Source organism: Cavia porcellus, unplaced genomic scaffold, assembly GCF_034190915.1.
Source record: "Cavia porcellus strain 051 isolate PalLab524CR breed Dunkin Hartley unplaced genomic scaffold, mCavPor4.1 scaffold_16, whole genome shotgun sequence".
NCBI lineage: Eukaryota > Metazoa > Chordata > Mammalia > Rodentia > Caviidae > Cavia > Cavia porcellus.
In genome coordinates this window covers 35387721-35411328 of record NW_026947499.1, presented here as the reverse complement: position 1 = coordinate 35411328, position 23608 = coordinate 35387721, and the positions used below count along the sequence as shown (strand labels likewise).

Below are 23608 nucleotides of genomic sequence, written 5' to 3'. Positions count from 1 at the left end.
TAAAGGGAAGAGATAGTCAGAGAAGCGGTTAGTGGTCCAGTGGATTTTGCATCTATGGCCCCAGCGAGCTCTATATGATCCTAGTAGAGGGTAAGGGGCTTGGGAAGAGACATGTACAGAGCCTCTTTCCTAGGACAAATTGAGTTTGGGGACTTCTTGTTGTTGAGTTTTGAGCTAGGGTCTTGCTAGATAGACTTGCTTTGAACTGTGTGCCCTAGGCTTGGCCTTGGACTTGTGATAATACTGCCTTAGCCTCCCAAATGCTGGAATTTTTTTCTACTTGGACTTGAACTCATGACCTCACACTTGCCATGCAGATGTAGTTCTACTGAGCTATATCTCTGGCCCAGGGATTTTTTTTTTTTTTTTTTGGCAGGGTTTTGTAATGTAGTCCAGGCTGTCTTTGAATTTGCTATGTAGCCAAGATTGGCCTTGAACTACAGGGTTTTTGTATCAGGAATTGAACTCAGGATCTTGACCTTACCATGCAGGTATTTGTGATGTGGAACTATATCCCTGCCCTACATTTTGTTTTGTTTTGTTTTTGTTTTTTTGGTCGTTTTGAGACACAGTCTCACTAAGCAGTTTAGGCTGGCCTTCGGCTTTGTAGCCTAGGCTGTTCTCCAATTTGCAATGATCCTGATTTAGCCTCCCGAGTGCTGGGATTACAGGAGTGCACCACCATGTTCAGCTTGTTTGTTTTTTTTTTGAGATGAGGTCTTGGTCTGTAATTCAGGTTGGCCCTGAACTCACTATATAGCAGGCTGGCCTTGAACTCACAGCAATCCTCCTTCCTCAGCCTCCTCAGTGTTGGGATTACAGGCATGTGTCACCATGCCTGGCTATGTGGTTTTTGTTTTTTTTTTGTACTGGGGATCAAACTCACGACCTCATGCTTGCTAGGCAGGCATTTATGCCACTGAGCTAAATCTTCAGCCCAGCCCCTATGTATTTTTTTTGTGTGTATGTGTATGTGTGTGTGATATCAGGGATCGAACTCGCCACCTTGCACTTGCCAGGCAGGCGCTTATGCCACTGAGCTGAATCTCCAGCCTGTGTATTGTTTTTTGAGACAGGGTCTTGCTATGTAACCCAGGTTGGTCTCCAGTTTGAGATCCTTCTGCATTATTCACTACCAGAACAAGTTTGGTTTGAGTACTCCTCGTGTACTGCTGAGAAGAGGGAGGAGAGTGTTGGAGTGGGAAGTGGTGACCTAGTGATGGAATTTCAACTTTGGGGCAGGAATGGACTGAACAAGGGGAGTAGGATTTGAGTTTGTGCTTTGGAGACATTTGAGGGTCCAGGGCTGATGGAGCAACCATTCTGAGCATGCCCACTGGGAACCAGTCTTGGTCACAGCAGTTTTTTTTAGGTTGATTAACACATTAATTTTAATTAAAATTAACAGTTCAGATGAAGAACAGGACTAGTATTTAACATCAACTTCTGGGAAATCACATGTATATAAAAGAAAGGAAAGCCAGGGATTTAGCTCAGCGGCATAAGTGTCTGCCTTGCAAGTGTGTGATCACGAGTTCAATCCCTGGTACAGAAAAAAAAGAAAGAAAGAAAGAAAGAAAGAAAGAAAGAAAGAAAATAGGCCAGTAAGAGTCCAAAAATGTTGCAGCTTACATTATTACATGCCGATGAAATATGCTATTTAGGGTAGCATAATACTCAGGCCAGGCCCAGAACAGGAAGAGACAAGTACAGAGGACAAACCACCAGCCGGTATTTACTTGATTCTGAACTCCCTAGTGGCCTCAAAAATATTCAGCATCTTGGATACATTCAATAAAAATTTTCTTTAGAATTATTCTTTAGAAAAATGACTGAAGGGTCTTCAACACATTTTAGTTATGCTCATACGCTTTGTTCCAAGCATGTACAGGTTCCGTGTAGAGCTCTGCCTCACATGATGGGGCCTAACTTCTAAGAGCCCATGCTCGTGGACAGGAGGGAAGGGAGTGAATGTCTATTTTACATATATTTTAGGGAATGATAGTGTGGCAGTTGTCCCCAAAGGACACTCAGAAAACTCAACCTTTCGCAATCTCTTAATGTTGGTCCTTTGTATCAGAACATGAAGAAAGTGAGGGGCTGGGGGTTTAGCTCAGCTGCATAGGTACCTGCCGTGAAAGCAGGCAGTCGTGATTTTGATCCCCGGTACCGATAAAAAGGAAAAAGACAAAAAAAAAAAAAAAAAAAAAAAAAGAACATGAAGAAAGTGACAATGAACAGGAAGGAATACTAAAGGAATTCCTAGACTGCTACTAGAAAAACAAAAGTTCCCTGCCATGTTCACAAAGGTGACGATAACTATGTATAAGAAAAAGGCAGGGGCTGGGGATTTAGCTCAGCGGCATATGTGCCTGCCTTGGAAGTAGGCAGTCATGAGTTCGATCCCTGGTACCGATAAAAACGAAAAAGACAAAAAAAAAAAAAAAAAAAAAAAAAAGGCTTTGGGCTTTCTCATAGGAAGATCAACTCTGGCTTCTAAACAAATTATAAAATTGATTTTGTTTTTAATACCCTTGAGTGTTATACAAAAAAAAAAAAAATAAACCTGTGGACCTAATCACCAAAAACACGTATCTTCCTAAGCCCAGGTATTTGAGCTAGTTTTATCTTCAGGTTTTCTCCAAGTTTGTCCATGAACTCAAATGTATTCAAGTAGTGAGAATGTGGTACACTGGGTAAACCTTTAATGCAAGCAGCCGAGTCCCTGGTCATGAAGCCACCCGCAAATGGTCTCAATGCAGACTTCTTCCAAAGATTTTGCAAAGTAGCTGAGTTTGGTATCATTATCAAGCTTTGTTCTGTGGGCTGACCCTCTGGTCCAGGCAAAAATGGAAGCAATGCAGGGGGTCTCCTGATCCTCTGGTACATAAAGTAGTGGCACGCTACAGTCCCATGGGCAGCCTCTGCTTCTATGATCTTGACATCTGGACAAACCGGCACACCTGGTTATCATGCCAAGGCAGCCATAGCCTTGAGCAACAGAATCTGATTGTATGTCATCACTGTAGTTTTTTTACGGAGTCAGAAGTCTCTTTCTGACTTCATACCTTGGACCACCCATCATGGATGAGCGTGTGCTTATACTGGGTCTTCTGGGATTCAAACTGGGATTTGCACTGCTTGTCATGTATCTCCTGAAAGATGTCCTTAAAAACATCCATATTTCTTCAGAATACTGTTTTTGGTGCTCAGATACAAAAGCTAACTCTTAGAGCCATTTGGAAGCAACTATGTGCAGTCTTCAACTGACTTATCTTGATTGTACATCCCCACAATGACACCACTATGACCAAGTTCTGTCACCTATAGGTTGTCTCTACATTCCCAGGCCCAGGAATAACAAAATCAGTCACTCTGTGTTGATCCCCATAAGCATGATGACCTATGATCACAAGCTGAGGGAATATTTTTTATAGATATTAGCTCCCTGAAGCCAGAACCATCCAGAATATTTTGGATGGTGCCATTTGATGTTTCCCATGTTTGTTTCAACTTGAACTCCTCAACCCTCTTCTCACTGGGGATGATGGTAGCACACCACCATAATTCTTTATAGCTTCTGCAACACCCTTAGTGACGTGGTCATTGGCAGCATCCCAATTCTCTATACGCAGAGCTATGAAGATTCAGTTCCACATGGGGAAAAATTAGCTTTTCTTTAGTCAACTTCCAAATGATTTTTGTCATTTCATCTCTTTGCATCTCTATCATCGAATCACCATGGACTAGGGGGAGGTTTTTTTACTTATGATAAACCTTTACAAACGAATCGATTTCTAGTCATTCCCAACTTCTAATCTTGCACACTCAGGTAAATGCAGTTTATTTCCTTGAGGTGAGGCCCACAGATGAGCAGGGGTCTGCCATGGCTCCCACCTGCTCTCACATGTATGTACACAGGCACCTTGACTGGCACCTCAGCTTCAAACACGGAGAGGTGCACACCAGGGATCGGAAATACAGGCGTCATGGCAGTTCTGTAGAAGAGCAAGGGGCAGACGTGCTTTTCCCAGCTGTTCTCCATTCATTCACTCACTCAGGCACCAGAGTAGTTGCTCAGGTTACACAGTTATATGGTCCCCCAAATGCTATCCTTCCCTAACCATATCTCTGGGACCACCACAGGCCATGAGTGAGCCAGCCTCTTTGTTGCCAACTCAGAATATGTCCTCTATGAAGACAGGGAGAAGCAGTGAAGGTGGAAATCTGGGAGCTGGAAATCTGGGAGCTGGTTAAAGTTTTTCTGTGTTTTCTCTAGTGCTGTGCAAATGAGCCCTGTTCAGATCCAGAGGGGAGGCCAGGGCTGATGAGTGGCCCTGGTCCTGCTATCTCTTGCCCTGGGTCCAAGAGAACCACTACACTCTGCAGAGGGGAAACTGCTGTAAGGTGGGGCCATAAGAGGCATTAGTGAGGCATTCATTTGGGACAGACACAGAAAGGGGTACTTAAAAAATTCAGTAATCTAGAGAAACAGAAGCCTGCTATGTGCAGAAGGACTGGAGGGTTCAAGGCTAGCTTGGACTACATAGCAAGAAGGAAGGGCTGGGGTTGTGACTCAGTAGTTGTGCTTGTCTAACATGCATAAAGTCCAGTTCAATCCTCAGTACTGCAAAAAAGACCAAACCCAAACCCAAACAAAAACCTTAAGACTCTCTGTCGAGATGAAAGGTGGGGAGGTGGCTGGGGTGATGGTGGAGAACTGTTAATGTAATACTTAGAATTCAGAAAAAAAAATCTAATTAGCACTCTGGGAGACTGAGGCAGGAAGATTACCCTAAGTTTGAGGTCAGTCTGGGTTACATAGTGAGTTCAAGGCCAGCTTGAAGTGCATAGTGCGAGTCTGTCTCAATAAAGGAAAGATTCCCACCAAATACCCCAAAATGGGGGTATTTTGTCCACATAGATTTTTTTTTTTTTGAGACAGGATCTGTGTAGGGCAGGCTGACCTCAAACTTGTAGCAATCTTCCTACCCCAGTCTCACGAATGCTGGTATTACAGGTGTGTGCCACCATGGCCTGCCCATCACAGATTTTTTTTTTTTTTTCTGGTACTGGTGATCATATATCCAGGGCTTTGTATATGCTAGGCAGGCATTTTACCCCTGGCTCCTGAGCCACACATTCAGTCTTGAATTTGATTTTATTTTGGTATAAGGGATTGAACTCACAACCTTGAGTTTGCTGGGCAGATACCTATACCACTGGGCTAATCCCCAGCCCATTGAATTTGATTTTTAAAAGTATTAATCAAGACATGATTTTTCATGAGTGCTGGATTTTTTTGGCTACCCCTTAAAATTTTCTATCTCAAAATACTCCATGCTGAGTGTGGTGGCCCACTACTGTGACCCCAGCCCTTGAAGAGACTGAGGCACAAGGATCAAAAATTGAATCCAGAGTGGACAATTTAAAAAATTAGAGACCTGGGGGTGTGGTAGCACACACTTGCAATGCCAGCACTGAGGAGGATGAGGCAGGAGGATCTCCACAAGTTTAAGGCCAGCCTGGGTTACATAGTGAGTTCAAGGCCAGCCTGCACTAAGCAGTGAGACCTTGTCATTAAAAAATAATAATAATTAGGGAGATCCTGTCTCAAACCACACATACACATATCCATGCACACACAGATGGGGCTGAGGATGTAGCTCAGTGTGGAGACCCTGAGTTCAATCTCCAGTACCTAGAATGTGAGGTCCAGGATAATAGAGATTTATCAGGATGTCCTGATCATTAATCACAGTTGAAGATAAATCTCCCAAAAGATGGGCAGCACCCCCTAAGCAGCACTCTGGATTTGGTGGCCCTGAGGTGGGGGTCAAGGATGCATTTCAAATCAAGCCTCCCAGGGACTTAGACATTATGTATTTTGGAGAAAATGTATTTTGGGGACCTGTAATTACAATAACTGCCTAATAAGCTGCATTGAGGAGTAGGGAATATGAATGCAAAAAAAGTTATTATAGTGCCGGTAATAACTAATAACGATGTTCCCTAATAATCCATCACCCCTTTGCAGAGCGCGCACCCTGGTGGAAGAGCAAGTTCTGTCTTTGCCTTGAATGAGAAGATGCAGCCTTCAGCCTGCAGAGGGGGAAAGTTGGGGAAGGGAGCTGATTAGATTCAGTAGCAATCCCCAGGCCTCCCCCCAAACTGGCAAACTTGTCCCTGGGGGCTGCTGCCTTTCTGGCCCACCTCCACTCTTTCCTCTCTGCTCCACCCCTCCTTTGTAACCGGCCCTCCAGCCTTGGCCAGCGTCAGAGGTATCCGGCGGGGCGGGGGGGGGGGGGCTCCTTTGCAGTCATCTCACCGGGTCCGGGATTCCCATGCTCCAGAGCTTAGGACAAGCGGCTAGCTGGGCAGGGTCGGAAGGAGGTAGGCAGGCCCCCGGAGTCTGCACCAAGTTAAATGTGGGAAGCGGTGGCCGTGATGCAAGTTTCCAGGGGGCCCTTGGTCTGCTCCGAGGGAGACTGCACTTCGTGCAGTTGCATCGTGAAAAAGCAAAAATACAAGCACGCACGGTGGGCCGCCTTCCTGCTGCTGCAGAAAGCCGGACCCAGCCTTACGCCCTGAGGGTCACGTTGTGGGCTGACCCTACACGGACAGTGCCTGCCAGACCCTGGGCCGCACAGGCTGAGCTCCCTCGTGGTGGCTGCTTTTTTTTTTTTTTTTTTTTCTGCAATGCTTGCCAACCTGTCAGCTGATGGACCTCATCACCCATAGTGGCGCATGTAGCTGGGCCGCAGATCTCTCCATTCACGCGGCGCCCCCGCGGCTGGGCTGCCGCTGGGGTCCCTCCGTACGCCAAGAGAGGCCCGCAGATCCCAGTTGCAGCCGGTCCCCGGAGGCCTGCGCCCCTCTCGCCCTGGCCTCGTGCCGCTTGGAGGACGCAGCAAATAGTCCTTTGTTTACATGCAATTCCTTACTCCGCGGAAGGAGGCCGGGGGAGTGCTGAGTTTTCACCAGCTGTTTCCCGCCTTGAAACAGACATCTGATCAGCTGCAAACACACACACACATACACACGCCCGGGGAGGCAGGCCGGAGAGACCTCCCTCCTGCCCCTCCCGCCCGCCTCCCTCCCCTCGCTGCCGCCGCCGCCGCCGCCGCCAGCATCTGGGACCGGCCGATTCTGCACCTCCGTCCGGCTCTGCCCTTTGATTCGGATTTCCATCTTGCATTCTCCGGCGGACCGCGGGACCTGGCTCGTGCAGAGGAGGGGGGCCGATCGCTATGGAGTATTTCATGGTGCCCACTCAGAAGGTGCCCTCTTTGCAGCATTTCAGGAAAACAGAGAAAGAAGTGATAGGAGGGCTCTGTAGGTGTGTACTTCTCTTCTCCTTAACCCTTCCTACCATTGCAGCCTCCGGCCAGCCCGCCCGGGGCTGGCGCGCGTGTGCGCACGCATGGCCCGCGCTGCCGACCCCGCTCGCCTTTCTTAGCCGCTGGGGTGGCTGCAGCCAGTCTGCCCGGTTCGCGCCTCTTGGGCACCCTCTTCCCTTGGAACGCAGGGACCCCGAGCGGCCCTGACTACTTTTGTCCGCTGCAGGCTGGCGAGTCGCGACGTTTGTAAATTGCAAACAGACCCACGTGGTTCTGCAGCAGTCCCGGCCATGCTTGATGCTGGTGGCTTTCCTCCCCGCGCTTCCTCCTCCCCCCTCCCGCGGCTGCTTCCTTCCTCTCCCTGCTTCCTCACGCTCTCCGGATGCCCCCCTTCAAATGGGTCTGGGGGAGTCCAGGGCGTGCATGGGGGCCGTGGCAACGGCGGCTACAATACAGCTCTGCCGCGGCTCCGGGTGTGTGTGTGTGGGGGCGGGGAGCCGGATGGTGTGCGTGTTTGTAGAGAGCGCGGCTGCGGTGGGGTCCGAAGGTTTGCTCGCGCTGGGCTGGGTGGGTGGGCGGACCCTAAGGGACAGCACGGCAGACAGGGATGCAATGGCTCTGGGCACGCTGGCCGCCGCTGGCTGGCTCGCTGGTTTGCCCGCCCGCGCCCGGGCGCTGTTTACTAGCGAGGCCTGGACGTGACTCTGCAGCCCTTTTGGAGTAGGCGGACCTCCGCGCGCGCTGCCTCGCGGGAGCTGTAGTTCTGGGCGCCTGGCGTGTACAGCATTGTGGGATTTGTAGGCACTGGGAAACCACGCTTTTCCTGACAAAGCTCGGCCTCCGCAGGCTAAGTGGGCTAGGCTGGCCAGGTGGAAGGCGTTTTGAGGAGTGGGCTCCTGAGGTCGCCTCTAACCTAGCCTGGCCGCCTCCTGCTGCATTTGGGTGTCCTCTGCAAACTTTCCCATTCCACGCCCCTCCTCTTAGCCGTAAGCTGAAAGCGTCGGGTCTCCCATCCAGGTGGGTCCCCGAGGTCTGCATTCCTTCCCCAGGACCCGCTTTGTGTAAGCTTGGTTGAGGTCGCCCAAAAGTCACCCTATCAAGGGTGTGGGATTCGCGGCCACAAGCAGCCAAATCACTCAGGATATGTTAAAATGAACATGACTGAAACTCCGTTTGCTAAGGCTCGGCACAGGCATCTCCTTATTGACCCGACTGGACTGGCTGAGGTGGGCCCGAGGCAGTGGAGGTTTCACCGGTGTGCACAAGTTTAGGACCTGTGGCCCCTTCCCTTGCATTGCTGCTCCAGGAGCGAAATGGCTCCCCAGGGCTGGGCCACGTGCTCAGCAGTCCTGGGCTGGTAGGGCGGGGATTGAGGGAGGAGGAGCCCCAACACGGTGTGGCCCAAGCTGATGGACACCAAATGCTGGGGAATAGGTATACACCTGGTATGCACCTGGCTCCAGGGGCTCTCACCTTTATTGCCACGTTCACAGTCAATACCTAGGGATATAGATGCATCAGCTGATGGATTTGGCAGGCAGCAGGGCCACCCTGAGGATTGGCATTTAGACAAGGCTGAACTGGAGGGCCCAGCAGTAATAACTTTGTTTGTTTTGTTTTTTTGAGATAGGGTCTGCAATGTAATTCAGGTTGGCCTTGAACTCCAAGAGATCCTAGCTCAGCCTCCTGAGTGTTGGGATTACAGACATGTGCCACCACACCTGGCCTGGTGGTTAATTTAAAAAATTGTTTTTGAGGTCTTTATATGTTCTGGGCATTCGCTTTGCTAGTGTTTTCTCACTGAATCATTATACACTTTCCGTGAGTCAAGTTGTTTTCTGATTCCCTTATAAAGATGAAGGAAGGGGCAGGGGATTTAGCTCAGCGGCATAAGTGCCTGCCTTGCAAGCAGGCAGTCGTGAGTTCAATCCCCGGTACCGATAAAAAGGAAAAAGACAAAAAAAAAAAAAAAAAAAAAAAAAGACGAAGGAAGACAGAGACTGAGGAAGTGACCAGCTAGAGCAAGAGGGTAGAGCTGGGACTGGAAACCTGATTCCAGAGCCTTGCTCTTCTGCAGGGTGCTGGCTGCTCTAAGCTAGGCTGGGCTGTGGGCAGGAGCAGCTGAGCTCCACAGTGGAGAGGACATTCTTGGCTCTGACCATGCAGAGGCTTGGGGCAGTGGTCCCTCTGGCTCCTGTGGCTGGACCTTAGTTGAGACCTGTCAGGGCATCCTGGGATTCTGGCCTTACTTTGTCCCTGTACCAGTCCCCTCTTAGAGTCGGGTGTGGTGGCATATACCTGTAATCCCAGCACTCAGGTTGAGGCAAGAAGACTGGGAATTTGAGGCCAGGCTGGGCTGCATAGTGAGACCTTGTCTCAAAAAAACAAAAACCAAACAAACCCAAGACACTAATCCTCTCTTTGGAGGAAGCTAGCAACTACTCACAGACATTGGGCTTTGGCAGTCCAAGTGCTTGAGGTGGCAGAACCTGCCCCAGGGTGTGCAAGTCCTCAGCCTGCCTCACTTCCAGACAGGACTTCTTACCCTTTTTGTTTTCAGCTGGGGCTGCAGGGTGAGGTAGGATGCCTGTTCAGAATAGAGTGTGTGCTGAGCAGGACTTTTTGATGGTTAGGACTTGGCTTCTCTAGATTGTCTCAGTCTATGCACTTTTCCTCCATCCTTTTTTGACTAGTTGGGCTCTGCCAGCCCTTCTCAACTGTCTGCCCACCCAAGTAGAGGGGGCTGGAGGGTAGTACCCTATACTTACTGCCTAAAGGTTCTTTGTTTTGGTAATATATAACATTTGTGGAGATTGATATGGGAAGTACCAGGAAGCCATTACTTTAACTTTCAGACTAGGAAAAGCAGGAACATAGTCATCTCTATCCCTGTAAACTCTAAAAAAAGTTCCCTTAGGAGAGCTGGATGCAGTTGCACACAGCTGTAACCCCAACTACATGGGAGGCTGAAGCAGGAGGATCACAAGTTCAAGGCTAGACTATGCAACTTGACTAGACCCTCTCTCAACTTTTTTATTTTTATTAGCACACATTTGCAGTACATACTAATTACATTCATCATGGAGAGACTATCAGAATTCTGAAAAGGAGGAATGATAGGGGGTTTGCTGTGTTTGTTTGGCCCCTGATTCTATGTATGAAGCACCAGCTTGATGACGGGACTGGGGATTCAGCAGGTAACAAGACCTGATGATCCCTGGCCTCAAAAGCTCACCAACTCTCGGTGCTATCTCTGATAGGAGTAACGTGGCATGGTGTATTCTGGAACCAATGGGAGGGTGGTGACTGGCCATAGGAGGTTGGAGAGGGACGTATAGAAGACCGTGGGGAGCAGTGAGAGCCTTGACACTCCAAGTAGGAAGGTCATCTCCCTTCCTTTTCAGGTATTGGAGAAATCCCAGGTGGATTTTCTCCACGTTGACTGTGTGATGTTCAGTGACTTGAGTGGGTGGGTTCAGGGATTGTGCTGTCAGAATTCTCAACGGCCAGTTGGAGGCTGGAGCTAGGCAGGCAGGTGGAGGAGGATGGGCAGCACTTGGCCCTTGGCAGGGAGGTACCCATTTGGGATCTGGATGTGAAGAGCATGTCCCCGTCCTTGAGGGTCTGGCTGGGGTGCTGGCATTCTTCCTAGATTTGGGTGTGTACTAGTTAAAGAGCTCTCTTCTTGGTTAGTGCCCAGACCTTGTTCCTGTTTTTGCCCAGGGTTCTTATCCCTAAGGCCTAGAGGCGCCTGGTCAGCCTCTGTCTGTTAGAAGGTAGTGGTGGTGATGGGTGTGTGTGTATGTGTGTGTGTGTGTGTAGAAATCAGAGCTACTGCTTACTTGGGAAAGTCTGAAGTTACCAAGGAGGAGGGAGTGTGATTTTTACCATAGAGTTACAGTTTACTTCTGTAAAACCCAGAAAGAACTATAAGGAACTTTCAGGTCTTTGCAGAAAAACCCTTTGTATCCACTACAGGGTCACCTGGAAATGCCTGTTAACTCTTACTCTTCATGAATAGGAACCTGGGATTGGTTAGCAGTGGCCGGCATTCTACCAGTCATCATTTTTGTTTGGCTCAGACTCCACCAATTGGAATCCCTGGTTAGCATGTAGTCTGTAAAAAAAACCCCCAAAACTGTTAGTGCTTTCTTCTAGGTCTGTTTAGATTCGAATTATAATGACTCTTGATAACAAATTCAACTCTATGAGGAGCTGTAGCTTTGGGGTGAGACTCTTGTCAGTTAAGTCTAGGTTAAACACTAGGTTAATCAGCAGCTGGTTCTGGAAGGAGGAGGGTAGGCTGATAGGTTTGGAGAAGTGGCAGGATGAAACATCTGGAGGAGCCAGGCTGTTGGCTCTGAGATAGTAAGAAGCTGACATTGGCTCCTCACCCTGCCTGGACCTGTTCTAGGAACTTTGGGGATGGAGATTTTGAGCCTGCAGCCCTGTTGTGTTCTTTGGGCTTCTCAGTTAGTGGGCAACCTGGGGAAAAGGGAGTGGCTGAGGGTCAGCTTTCCAGGGCTGATTAATTGAGGGGACTTGGGCTTGGAGCTGCAGGAGGGTGCATCCAGCTGTACCTTGCTTTAGAAGGCCAACAGGTGTGAGCTTGGGTAAGTCACATCACTTGTGGCCCTTCTCTCTCACTATGTTTTGGAGGGGATCAGTTTAGGAGTACTGTTCTTGCAGCCACACCCCCTCTGTTGAGCAGCCCCCTCCTGTATACAAGCTGTCAATAGAGGGCACCATCAGCCAGTGGGTTGTCTGTGGGAGCTGGCAGGTCCTGGTCTGGCTGCCTGATGGGGGGCATGTCACAGGGCACATCGTTGCAGCCATTCCACTTGGCTTTTGTAAGAATTGGGGAGGGGGTGGGGCTGGGGATTTAGCTCAGTGGCATAAGTGCCTGCCTTGCAGGCAGGCAGGCAGAGTTCGATCCCTGGTACTGATAAAAACGAGAAAGACCAAAAAAAAAAAAAAAAAAAAAAAAATTGGGGAGGGGGATACAAGAAGTCTGCAGCTAGTAAGAGTTAACACAGTGTTAGCAGGCAACTATCAATGATACTTTGCCTGGCCTTATTCTTCACCTGCCAATCTGTGGGACCATATAGAGCCCATTACCTGTCACCTGACACCTGCTCTGGGTCCTAGCTTTATTGCTTGCTATATATAGCTGGTCCCTTTCTGAGCCTTTGTGTCCTCTTTACATGGGAACCATTAGGCCACTTTACTCATAGGAAGATTTTGATAAGATTCAATGAAAAAACTAACATAGGAAGTCTTCAGTGCATCATATAAAGAATTCAAGGGGTGTGTGTGTGTGTGTGTGTGTGTGCGCGCTAATAGGGCTTGAACCTAAGGCCTTGCTCATGCTAGGCAAGCTCTGCCATAAGTTACTTCTGCAGCTCTTTTTATTTTTTATTTTGAAATGGGGCTCTGTAGGTTGCCAGACTGGCCTCAAACCTATGATCCTCCTGTCTTGGCCAGAGTGCTATATCATCACACTTGTCTTCAAGACTTTAAAAAAAAAAAACCATCAAACTTATTCCTTTATTGCTAGGCTTTCTGGATTGGCTGTGTCCTTGGGGTGGTCCAAGAGTGGATTCAAGGCTCCTTTTGAGCCCCAGCCCTGGGGTCAGCTCAGCCCTTTTGGCATCACCAGAAGACATGAGGGTAGGAGTTGTTCCCAGACAGATTGTAGTTACCAGATGGCTTCCTGTGGTACCTCTCCTGCCTCTCTCTCTCTCTCTCTCTCTCTCTCTTTCTTTCTTTCTTTTTTTTTTTTTTTTTTTTTTTTTTTTTTTTTTTTTGAGAGAGGGTCTCGCTATATGGTTCAGCCTGACCTTGAACTCACTATGTAGTTCAGGCTGGTCCTGAGCTCACAAACTCATAGGGATCCTCCTTGTGCTGGGATTCCACCTATAATCCTAGCACAGGACTGTGCCTGGCCACCCATCTCTTTTTGTCTTCAAAGGTCACTGTTTGCTAGACCACCACTGCAGAACAGTCCCTGTTCCCCTTGGCCAGCTGATCTCTCTGAGGAGGTGTGGTCTGGACAGGGTCAGGCCCAGAGGGTGGTCAGTGGCAGCCTCTGTTTAAGTTGGCCCTTTCCTCTTTTTGACACTTATGCCCACTGTGGAGACAGAGAAACTGGGAGAGGAGAGATACCGGCCTGAAGTGGGGAAGTTGGACATCCAGCTATCTGAATTTAAAACCATTCTATCCCTACTCTGAGCCCTAAGCAAAACACCACCTCATCTGTGAAGTATGTGAGGGGGGACCTGGGCCTCCTTCCCAGCACTGACATTCCCAGCTCTGTGAGGGTCTTGCACTCTGCTGGAGAGGTCAGGGAGGCTCTGAGTTGGTTGGGGCCTTGAGTCTTTGGACCCTCATGGAAGAAGGGCCTTTGGCTTGATAAGGTGGAGTGAGGAGTATGTGGGAGGGGTGCTGAGGGGATAGCACGGGGCTGCATTGATTTGCCTGCAATCCTCCAGGAGGGTGATGGAGCGCTCAATCCCAGTTGGCCACCCTCTCTGTTGAAAGAGAAAGCTGAGGCCTAAGAAGGAGTAAGGATGTATGATTCAGGGCCAACAGGGAGCTGAGGTAGGATGGATAGGTGGCACAGGTCAGGCCAGGTTGTTTCCCACTGTTGCAGATGTGTTCCCCTCCTGGGCTATTGTGCATGCGGCTCTTTTCCCTGAGGACAGGGACAGGGCCAAGTCACAGTAAAGGAATCGGACCTGGTATGTCCTTGATCCTGGATCCCCATCAATGGGACAAGAGTGCTTAGAGGCCTTTTTCAATTTCCCCAGACCCAGGACCTAAGCGGTCTTGGCTCAGGCCTGGAACAGGTCACCCAGGGAGGGCCCCTCAGGAAGAGGCTAGGGCTGTGGCTTTGGGTGGGGCTGGCGGCTCTGCTGGGAGCTCAGCATCTGGAAACCATCAGGCCAGGGGCGGGAGTGGGGGGGAGTTGCAGGGGAGGGCTGAGAAAGGGAGCATGGCTCCTCTAGGCCACACACAGGCCCACCCCTCGGGAGCAGTGGCATTGGGCCTGCGGGCTGTGCTGTTGTCTTGCATCTTGGCCCACAGCCACATCCCCTTCCCTGGCTGCTTCATCTCTCACCCCACTGCTGCTGCACCCGAAATATGCAATCCCATTGCCCACAGCATGCCAGAGGCCTTCTTTCCTGGCATAGAGCTGGTTTGCCTCTTAAAGTGGCTGGGTTTGGAGGGGGACTGTCCTCAGGGGTTGTTGACTTACTTTCCTGTCTGTGGAGTGAGTGGTATCTTTCTTGTCTTCTGTGAAATCTTAGCCCAGGGGGCCTGATAGGAGCTGTGGCTGTGGCTGCAGGCATGGCTGTGGGGATGGGCACAGAGGAAAGATGACTTCTCAGTTCTGGGGTGGCAAAGCCTGAGACTCTGCAGGTGGTCCAGGTCAGCAAGGAACTCTGAAGTATCCCAAGACCAGGTACCTCTGATTGTCATTCAAGGACCACTTGCACCAGATACAAAGCTTAGCCATGTGACTGCTGAGCCTTCCCAGATTTTCTTAGTCAGATACAGGGCTGACTCCTGGGGTATACCTCGTATACAAGTCCTTGGGTGTTTTTGATACCCAGACCTGGCTGGGAACCTTGTTCTAGAGGAGATTCCTGCCTTAAGAGAGGAAGTCATTCTAAGAAGCCTACCTGTGCCTGCATCCAGCTTGTTCAGTCTGTCTGGGCTTTCCAGGGAGTGCCCCTCCATCAGCTTTGGGGATGATCTCCCCAAGTGCGGACTTTAGGCTGACTTGGCATCTTTTGCAGCAGGGGAGGGAGGCAGGTTACACCTAGGGTTCTCTGGAGGTGAATTATGAAGATGGGCCTTAACCCCAGCATTTGGAAGGCTGAGGCAGGAGGATTACTGTGGGTTCGAGGCCAGGCTGGACTAATAATGAGATCCTGTCTCAAAAAAAAAAAAAAAAAATTTTAAAAAAGGGCATATTGGGGCAAGGCTCAGAGGGCATCTAGTCTTAGGTTTCTGTCGGCCCTTGCAGCCTTGCCAACATCCCACTGACCCCTGAGACCCAGCGGGACCAGGAGCGGCGGATTCGGCGGGAGATTGCCAACAGCAACGAGCGAAGGCGTATGCAGAGCATCAACGCAGGCTTCCAGTCCCTCAAGACCCTTATTCCCCACACAGATGGAGAGAAGCTCAGCAAGGTGGGTAGGGCGTGGGAGCTTCCAGGAGGAGGTGGCAGGCTGTGGCAGGAGAAAGAAGAGTCTTGTTTAAATACCACCAGACTGACTCGGGTCCCTCTTTCCTTCAGGCAGCCATTCTCCAGCAGACAGCAGAGTACATTTTCTCCCTGGAGCAGGAGAAGACCAGGCTCCTGCAGCAGAACACACAGCTCAAGCGCTTTATCCAGGTATCCTAAGAGGTGCTGCCTCAGTGCCCTGCCCTTCTCCTTACTCTCTGTCCCCAGCATGGTATGCCTGGACCCAACCACTGACCTGGGAAACAGATAGGACTGCCAGTCCCATCTTGATTACTGACCAGCCTACTTTACACACTTGCCTTCTTGGTTGGGCCTCAGTTTCTGCATTCATCAAAGGCCTTGGAAAGCCAGTCCTTTCTACTGCCCTTCCTGGCATTGAGCCACTTTGTTAGATCTGTGGAATGAGCTCCCCAGTCAAGGTCTACTTCTGTTGGGTAGCTTTGGAGAGCTGAGATGGAATTCTTTTGACCTGCATGGTAGTAATCGTGGTATTGGGGTGTCCACTTCACATACTCATCTATCTCTTGGGGTCCCCAGGAACTGAGTGGCTCTTCTCCAAAGCGGCGGCGGGCAGAGGACAAGGATGAAGGGATTGGCTCGCCTGATATCTGGGAGGATGAGAAGGCTGAGGACCTGCGGCGGGAGATGATTGAGCTTCGACAGCAGCTGGACAAGGAGCGCTCTGTGCGCATGATGCTGGAGGAGCAGGTGCGGTGCCCTCTGTGGGCTGGCTGTAGGGTGCCACAGGCAGGTCGCTTCTGTGGTCTCTGTTTTTTCTGCCTGTGTGATTTTCATGTAGCATGTATTTACAGAAGCCCTTGCTCTGTGCCAGGCCTAGGAGTGGAGATCTAGTTGTCTGGGGACACCATGTATATGGGGGTGAAGGAATTAGTCAAAGGTTCTCAGGTATAAAAATGCAGCTGAGGGCCTCAGATACAGCCCAGTGGCAGAGTGTATACTTAGCATGTAAGGCCTTGGGTTCAATTCTCAACACACACATACACATACACACTCAGTGCAACTGAGCTAAAGGCCATGCAGCTGTGGGTCTGAGTTGACACCTCTTGGTCTCTCATGGCTCCTATGTGGAAACCATTTAGCCAGGCAAAGAAGGGAGAAGGCTGTTTCAGTCAGAGGGGAGAGCACAGACAGAGACCCAGAGGTGGGAAGGAGACCCAGGGGCATCTGGTAAGGAATTTAGTCTCTGCCCCATGGAATCATTCATGCTAGGGTTTTAGGTTTTGGGCACACTGTGCTCTGTCCTAAGGTTGGAGGTTTTGGTGAGTAGCCTGCTATAGGGCTGGAGGAGCAGGTGTGCTCTGGCCCTGCCCCTGAGCACCGAGCTGCTCCACCCGCAGGTGCGGTCCCTGGAGGCCCACATGTACCCGGAAAAGCTCAAAGTGATCGCCCAGCAGGTGCAGTTGCAGCAGCAGCAGGAGCAGGTGCGGTTACTGCACCAGGAGAAGCTGGAGCGGGAACAGCAGCACCTGCGGACCCAGGTGAGCAGGAGGCTTGGGAGGGGCAGGCTGTAGCTACCCTAGGGCTCTTGAGGTACAGAGGTGCCCAACTGTCTTCAAGGAGCTGTTTCTAGCTCTAGGCCTCTGTATCCATGCATTCAGGTAATCCTCAAAGCAGAGAAACACCTGTTTGACTGATAAGGAAATTGAGGCACAGAAAGGCTGAATAACATGCACAGGACCCCAAGTGACTATGGACAGGGATTTGTATCCTGACTGTCTAAATCCAGAGATACTCTTTGCCTGCCACACCCCATCCTGTGCTGGGATTAAACCCAGGACCTTGTTTTTTTTTTTTTTTTTTGTGACAGGGTGTTGCTATGTAGTTCAGGTTGGCCTTGTACTCATTGTGTAGCCCAGGCTGGCCATGAACTCACAGCAGTCATCCTACCTTAGCCTTCCAAGTGCTGGGGTTACAGGTGTGTGTCACTATGCTTGGATTTTGTCTACACTCTTTTTTTTTTTGTTGTCTTTTTCCTTTTTATCAGTACTGGGGATCGAACTCATGACTGCCTGCTTGCAAGGCAGGCGCTTATGCCGCTGAGCTAAACCTCCAGCCCCTTTTTTGGTCTTTTTTATTTTTTTGTAGTACTGGGAATTGAACCCAGAGCCTCTGCACTGAGCTGCATTCTTGACCCTCTTTTATTTTACTTTGAGGCATGGTCTCACTAAGTTACTACATTGCCAGGTTGTATTCAAAACATGCAAGTTTCCTGGCTCAGCCTCCCAGAGTGCTGAAATTACAGGTGTGCACCACCACACCCTGCTGAGATAATCTGCTCATAAAGGGAAAAGTTATTTTGGCTCACAGTTCTGTGATCACTTGGCCTTATTCATTGCTTTGGGCCTGTCCCAAGACAGCAGCACATCATGGCAAGAGCAGGTGACAGTGAAACAGCTCACCTCATGGCCAAGAAGCCAAAGAGAGCAAGGAAGAGAAAGGGACTAGGGGCCTACTGTCCCTGTGAGGGTACTCACACCTAGAGGCCTTCTACTGGGCTTATCTCTTAAATTGTCCACCAGTCCCAGTGCTGTGACCACCATTATACATGGACCCCCTGGGGAAATCTAAGTGCAGTCTGTAGCAGTCCTTGTGACTGAGGGAGGTTGATGGACTGGAAGAACCACAGGCAGACTGAGAGAGACTGAGGGCTTCTGTCTTACAGCTCCTGCCCCCTCCAGCTCCCACCCACCACCCTACAGTGATTGTGCCGGCGCCGCCACCACCACCTCCCTCCCACCACATCAATGTTGTCACCATGGGTCCCTCCTCTGTCATCAACTCTGTTTCTACATCCCGGCAAAATCTGGACACCATTGTGCAGGTATGTGGGCTCAGGGAGGGGCAGCTCATAGGGGGTGAACTGCTGCAAATAGGCACTTTACAGGGGACCAGACAATAAGGGATGGATGACGAAAAGATGGAGCTTGAGTTGGAGGAGTGGTCCAGGTGCCCAGAATGGAGGCATCTCTTGCTCCCTGCATCTGTAGGGACAGAGAGCTGGGCAACAGAACCTAGAGGTGAGCCATGTTCATTTAGAGAGGGGCTTGCTGGTGGGCTCCTTTGGAGCCAGAGCCCCCTGGTGAGAGCTCCGCTGTTCATTTGGACCAAAACTTTCTCTCACCTCTATTTCCCATAACTAAGGATGGCGTAGAAGTGGCAGTGGCTGGATGGGTATTCTGTGCCATTATGCCTCTTGTGAATGTTGTGGGCAATATGAAAAGATTAATTGGTAAATAATAAGCCAAAAAAGCCAAAACAGGGAAAAAAATCAATGCCCAGAACTTTAGTTACACATAAACTCAGGAAGATGAACAATACAATTAATAACAAAAGGGTTTAATAAGTTAATAGGAAAACTTTAAAATATATAAATGTACAGGAGATGCTTGTCATTTCTTGGCACCACTGAGACTGGTCCTTTGAGAAGGGGTCTGTCAAGGGGTGACTTGTATATGTGTGTATGTCTTTTTGAGACAGAGTTTCGCTGTTCGGTTCAGTTCAGGCTGGCCTGGAGCACACTTTGTAGCCCTGGCTAGCCTCAAATTTGCAGTGATCCTCCTGCCTCAGCCTCCTGAGTCCTGGGAGTAGGCATGTGGCATCAAACCTAATTTTTTTTTGTTTTTTAAGTGTTACTGGGTATTGAATCCAGGGCTAAACTACATCTCCAGAACTTTTTTGTTTTCTTCCCCAGACCTTTTTAAAAATATTTAAGCTTTTTTTTTTTTTTTTTTTTTTGAGGATTGAAATCATAACCTCGTGCTTGCCAGGGAGACATACGCTGCTGAGCCTATATCCCCGGCCCTTAAAAATCTTTGAGACAGGTGGGCTGGGGGTTTAGCTTCACCTGCTTGGCAAGTGTGAAGTTGTGAGTTCGATACCCAGTACCAAAAGAATAAAATTTTTTTGAGACAAGGTCAAGTCCAGAGAGGCTTGAACTTTTAATTTTCCTTTCTTTTTGCCTCAGACTCCCAGAGTGCTGGGATTACAGGTATGTGCTCTCATGCCCAGCTCAACAGAGCAATTTTTTAATGTTTATTTTCCCTGGACTCTGGCAGCATGCCCTTGCTTTGCCAGGCTTATTTTGGGACAGTCCTGGGATATATGTTTTGTAAGGAGCTAGTTGTAGGCAGGGACCTTCGGTTAAGCCTCCTGTTGCCTTTCCCTGTCTAGGCAATCCAGCACATCGAGGGCACCCAGGACAAGCAGGAGCTGGAGGAAGAGCAGCGGCGAGCGGTTATCGTGAAGCCTGTGCGCAGCTGCCCAGAGGCACACACTTCAGACACTGCCTCGGACTCAGAGGCCTCAGACAGTGATGCCATGGACCAGAGCCGGGAAGAGCCATTAGGGGATGGGGAGCTTCCCTGACCACCCCCCAGCCCTCCTCTCCCTTCTGGGGGCTGGAGGGGGCCGGGGAAGTGACAGGGAGAAATGTGGGTGAATGAGTGAGAAATTTTTACAAAATTACTGTGTCATTTGGGTCTCTTTTATGACCTCTTTTTCAATACTGTAACTCAATCTTGGAACGAAGCCGCTCAAGCCAGGGTCCTGAGGCTGGGGTGGCACACAGCGTGTGGGAGCATTGGGATCCCAGGGTTGTGCCTCTGTCCTGGGCTCTGGGGGAGGCCGACATTAGGATGCCTGGCCGCCTCCACCAAGAAACATTTTTCATTTAAATGTGTTTTTAAGAACAGGGAAAATCAACCCCAAGGTATTTACTCCTCCCCAGAGCTGATCCTGCGCCTGTCAGTCTTTAATCCCCCCTCCCCTCTCCGTTTGGTTTTCTTTTTCTTTAAGCACTTACATGGGTTGGGGGTTAGGCTGGGTCGGGTCTTTCTGGGGACCGGGATCTATGCTTCTCGGTTGGGGTTCGCTGCTGCCCTTTTCCCCTCCCCCTTCCTCTCAACACCAGGACTCGCCATTCTCCATGCCTCTGTCCACCTATTTCTCCAGGGTACCCCAAGTCCTAAAAATGTCTTTGTTTCTTTCTCTTGTTTTGTTTGTTGTTGGTTTTAGTTTTGGTTTCTTTTCATTTCTTTCTTTTTTTTTTTTTTTTTTTACAATTTTGAGATCTTTGTGTCCAAGGAGAAGCTATTATATTTTGTTAAGAAAGTGGGGGGAAAAGAACCAAGAGGCCACTGTGCCTTTGTAAAGAAACAAAATAAAGTTTGTACTTTGTTTTTTAGATTCTTTGTCTCTTGGGGGTGTATATCCTGAGGATTTGAACTAGGCTACCTAGCCTAGAATAGAGGGTTTTCTTCAGGCCCTCAGATCTGGAGGAGACTGAATGAATGTGATAACTCAACTTTTGTTTTGTTTTTGTGAGACAGGTTATTCTATGTAGTCCAGACTAGTCTTGAACTCACTGTTTAGCCTGTGCTGGTCTCAAACTCATAATTCTTCTGTGGATGTGAGTGTGTGTGTGTGATTATGCTGATTGCGGTTCCCTGATTCCCTGGGATTACTCTGGGTGTTCTGCAAAGATAGAATATGGTTCTGAGGGCTGGCAGGAGTCCAGGAGAATGTACAACAGAGCCACAAGTTTTTAACTTTTGGACAAGGACATAAGTGTTTAAGAATCCCTAGGTAACCACTTTCTAGGCTTGTATAACCTCCCTGAAACTATAGAAGGGAGGGAAACCATGTCTTCATGGTATAGTGTTTTATGGGCTCAGAGCATGGCTTTGGTCTACCAGTAGTTGCTTTCACTTCTGACAAGCCACTTACTTGAGCCTTTGGGGTGCAGGGGAGGTCCTTTCAGTTCCTTTTTTTTTTTTTTTTTTTTTTTTTTTTGAGACAGGGTCTCACTGTGTAGTTCAGGCTGCCCTCAAACTCGTGGTGCTCTTCCTGCCTCAGCCTCCTGAGTGCTGGGATTACAGGTGAAAGCTACTATGCCCAGCAATCCTTTTAGTTCCTTAACTCATTTGTGGGCAGATATCATCTTACTTTAGGACCCAAGACACCAGCTTCTTAAGCTCATTATAGCAGGTGCATGGGGACTTGGGCAAAGCAGAGAGCCGATTCCCATCTCATCCCACCATGCTTTTGGACGTGAATTACTGAATAGAAAGGCACGCAAGAAGCTGCAGCTTTTAAGACTTTTTTTTTTTTTTTTTTGAGAGAGGGGCTCACTACATAGCCTGACAGTCATCCTCCTCCCTCAGCCTCTTGAGTATTGAGATTACAAGGATTTACCATGCCAGGTTAGAGCCTGCAGATTTTTTGTTTTTAACTTTTCATCTATTTTTGCAGTACTAGGGTTTGAGCCCAGGGCATTCAAACTGAGCTACATGCCCAACCCTTTTTTCTTTTGAGACAGGGTCTTGCTAAATCAGTATAAATTGCACACGCTGGGCTTGACTTTGAGTTCATTCTGCCTCAGCCTCTCAGTGTTGAGAATACAAGTGTGTACCACCATGCCTGGCTATTTAGGAATATTCATAATTTTTTTAAAGGTGAAACTTATTATGCAGTTTGGGCTGACCCATTATGTAGCCCAGGCAGGCTTTGAACTTGTGATCCTCCTGTCATCATCCTGAATGTTGGGATTACAGGCGTGCACCACCATGCCTAGCAAAAGTGGATAATGTTATTTTATTTTTTGTCTTTTTGGGACAGGGTCTTGCTACGCAGTTCAGGCTGACCTTGAGCTCACTTCGTAGCCCAAGCTGGTCTTGAACTTGCAATGATCCTCCTGCCTCAGCCTCCCAAGTGCAGGGATTACAGGTGTGAGCCACCACTCCTGGCTCAGCAGTGGATAATTTTAATGTTACTAGTATATTCACAATATTATGCAACCTACCTAGTTCTAAAACCTTTCCATCAATCCAAAGTGGATTTATTAAGCAGATGTACTTTTTTTTTTTTTTTTTTTGTCTTTTTTGTTTTTATCGGTACCAGGGATCGAACTCACGACTGCCTGCTTGCAAGGCAGGCGCTTATGCCGCTGAGCTAAATCCCCAGCCCCCGCAGATGTACTTCTAATCTCTCTTCCCAGATGCTGGCCATCAGTCTCATTTTAGTATTTTTAAAAAGTGAATAATTACATTCAGTAAAATTTACTTTTTTTCTGGCAGTTGAATTGAGCTTTCACACTATATAGCCAGCCTTTTTTTTTTTTTTTTTTTTTTTTTTAAGACAGATTCTCACTGTATAGTTCAGGCTAGTCAGGAACTCATGGTGATTCTCCTGCCTCAGCCTTCCACTTGCTGGGATGGCAGGTATGTGCCACCATGCCGGGTTTTGTTTTGTTTTGTCTTGTTGTTTTTGAGACAGAATCTTTTTCACGAGGTCACTTTTGCCAGGCTAGGCTTGAACTTGAACTCCTCATGCCTCAGCTTTTCAGAATTTTGGGATTACAGATGTGGGGCACCAGAACTGATTTAAAATTCACTTTTTTGGGCTGGGGATTTAGCTCAGCGGTGTAAGCACTTGTCTGGCAAGCGCACAGTCGTGAGTTCGATTCCCAGTACCAATAAATAAAATAAAATTCACTTTTGATTTTGACTCTGATTTTTGATAAATATATTCAGTCAAAGTAACTACCACCATAGTCAAGACATGAATTCATTCTCTCACCTTCAGTGTTCCTCCAGAATTCTTTGTGGTTAACTCAGCCAGTTGTAATCCTTATCTATTCTCTACTGCTATGGTCTGTCTTTTATAAAATGTCCTATAAAGAGAATCACGCTATTTAATATAGCTTTTTATTTTTCACCAAATCCATTTTATTTCAAGGAGAGAAGAACAAGAAGAGAAGGAAGAGGAGGAAAAACTACAACGTCAAAACACATCAATCGGGGCAACAATACGCTGCGCATCCTCATCCCCAAATCATTCACCCAAGCATGAGACATCTGCATAATCTGCACAAGTCTTTCTCTAAAATCAGTAGTATAACTATCTTATTATTTTTATATACAGAAGTAATAGCCTTGTTTTTTTGATAGCAGGGATCGAACTCATGACCAACGGGCTTGCAAGGCAAGCATTTAAT

General features: G+C 48.6%; 1 protein-coding gene and 1 pseudogene across 3 annotated transcripts; one reads left to right on the top strand and one right to left on the bottom strand.

The window, feature by feature from the left end:
- Positions 1-1611: 1611 nt before the first annotated feature.
- Positions 1612-6888, bottom strand: LOC134470712 (isocitrate dehydrogenase [NADP] cytoplasmic-like; annotated as a pseudogene).
- A 188-nt stretch (positions 6889-7076) lies between these two features.
- Tfap4 (transcription factor AP-4) lies at positions 7077-20797 on the top strand. Of its 3 annotated transcripts, none has more exons than XM_003477715.5 (7): positions 7077-7339; positions 15373-15538; positions 15646-15744; positions 16132-16302; positions 16953-17093; positions 18278-18436; positions 19786-20797. In XM_003477715.5, the coding sequence occupies exons 1-7, from the start codon at positions 7251-7253 to the stop codon at positions 19978-19980; spliced, it is 1020 nt and encodes a 339-aa protein (XP_003477763.1). In that variant the 5' UTR covers positions 7077-7250; the 3' UTR covers positions 19981-20797. The 3 variants fall into 3 exon arrangements, with proteins under 3 accessions (XP_003477763.1, XP_063082471.1, XP_063082472.1); XM_063226401.1 differs by lacking the exon at positions 7077-7339 and adding an exon at positions 7789-7813; XM_063226402.1 differs by lacking the exon at positions 7077-7339 and adding an exon at positions 8126-8357.
- The last annotated feature ends 2811 nt before the right edge of the window (positions 20798-23608 follow it).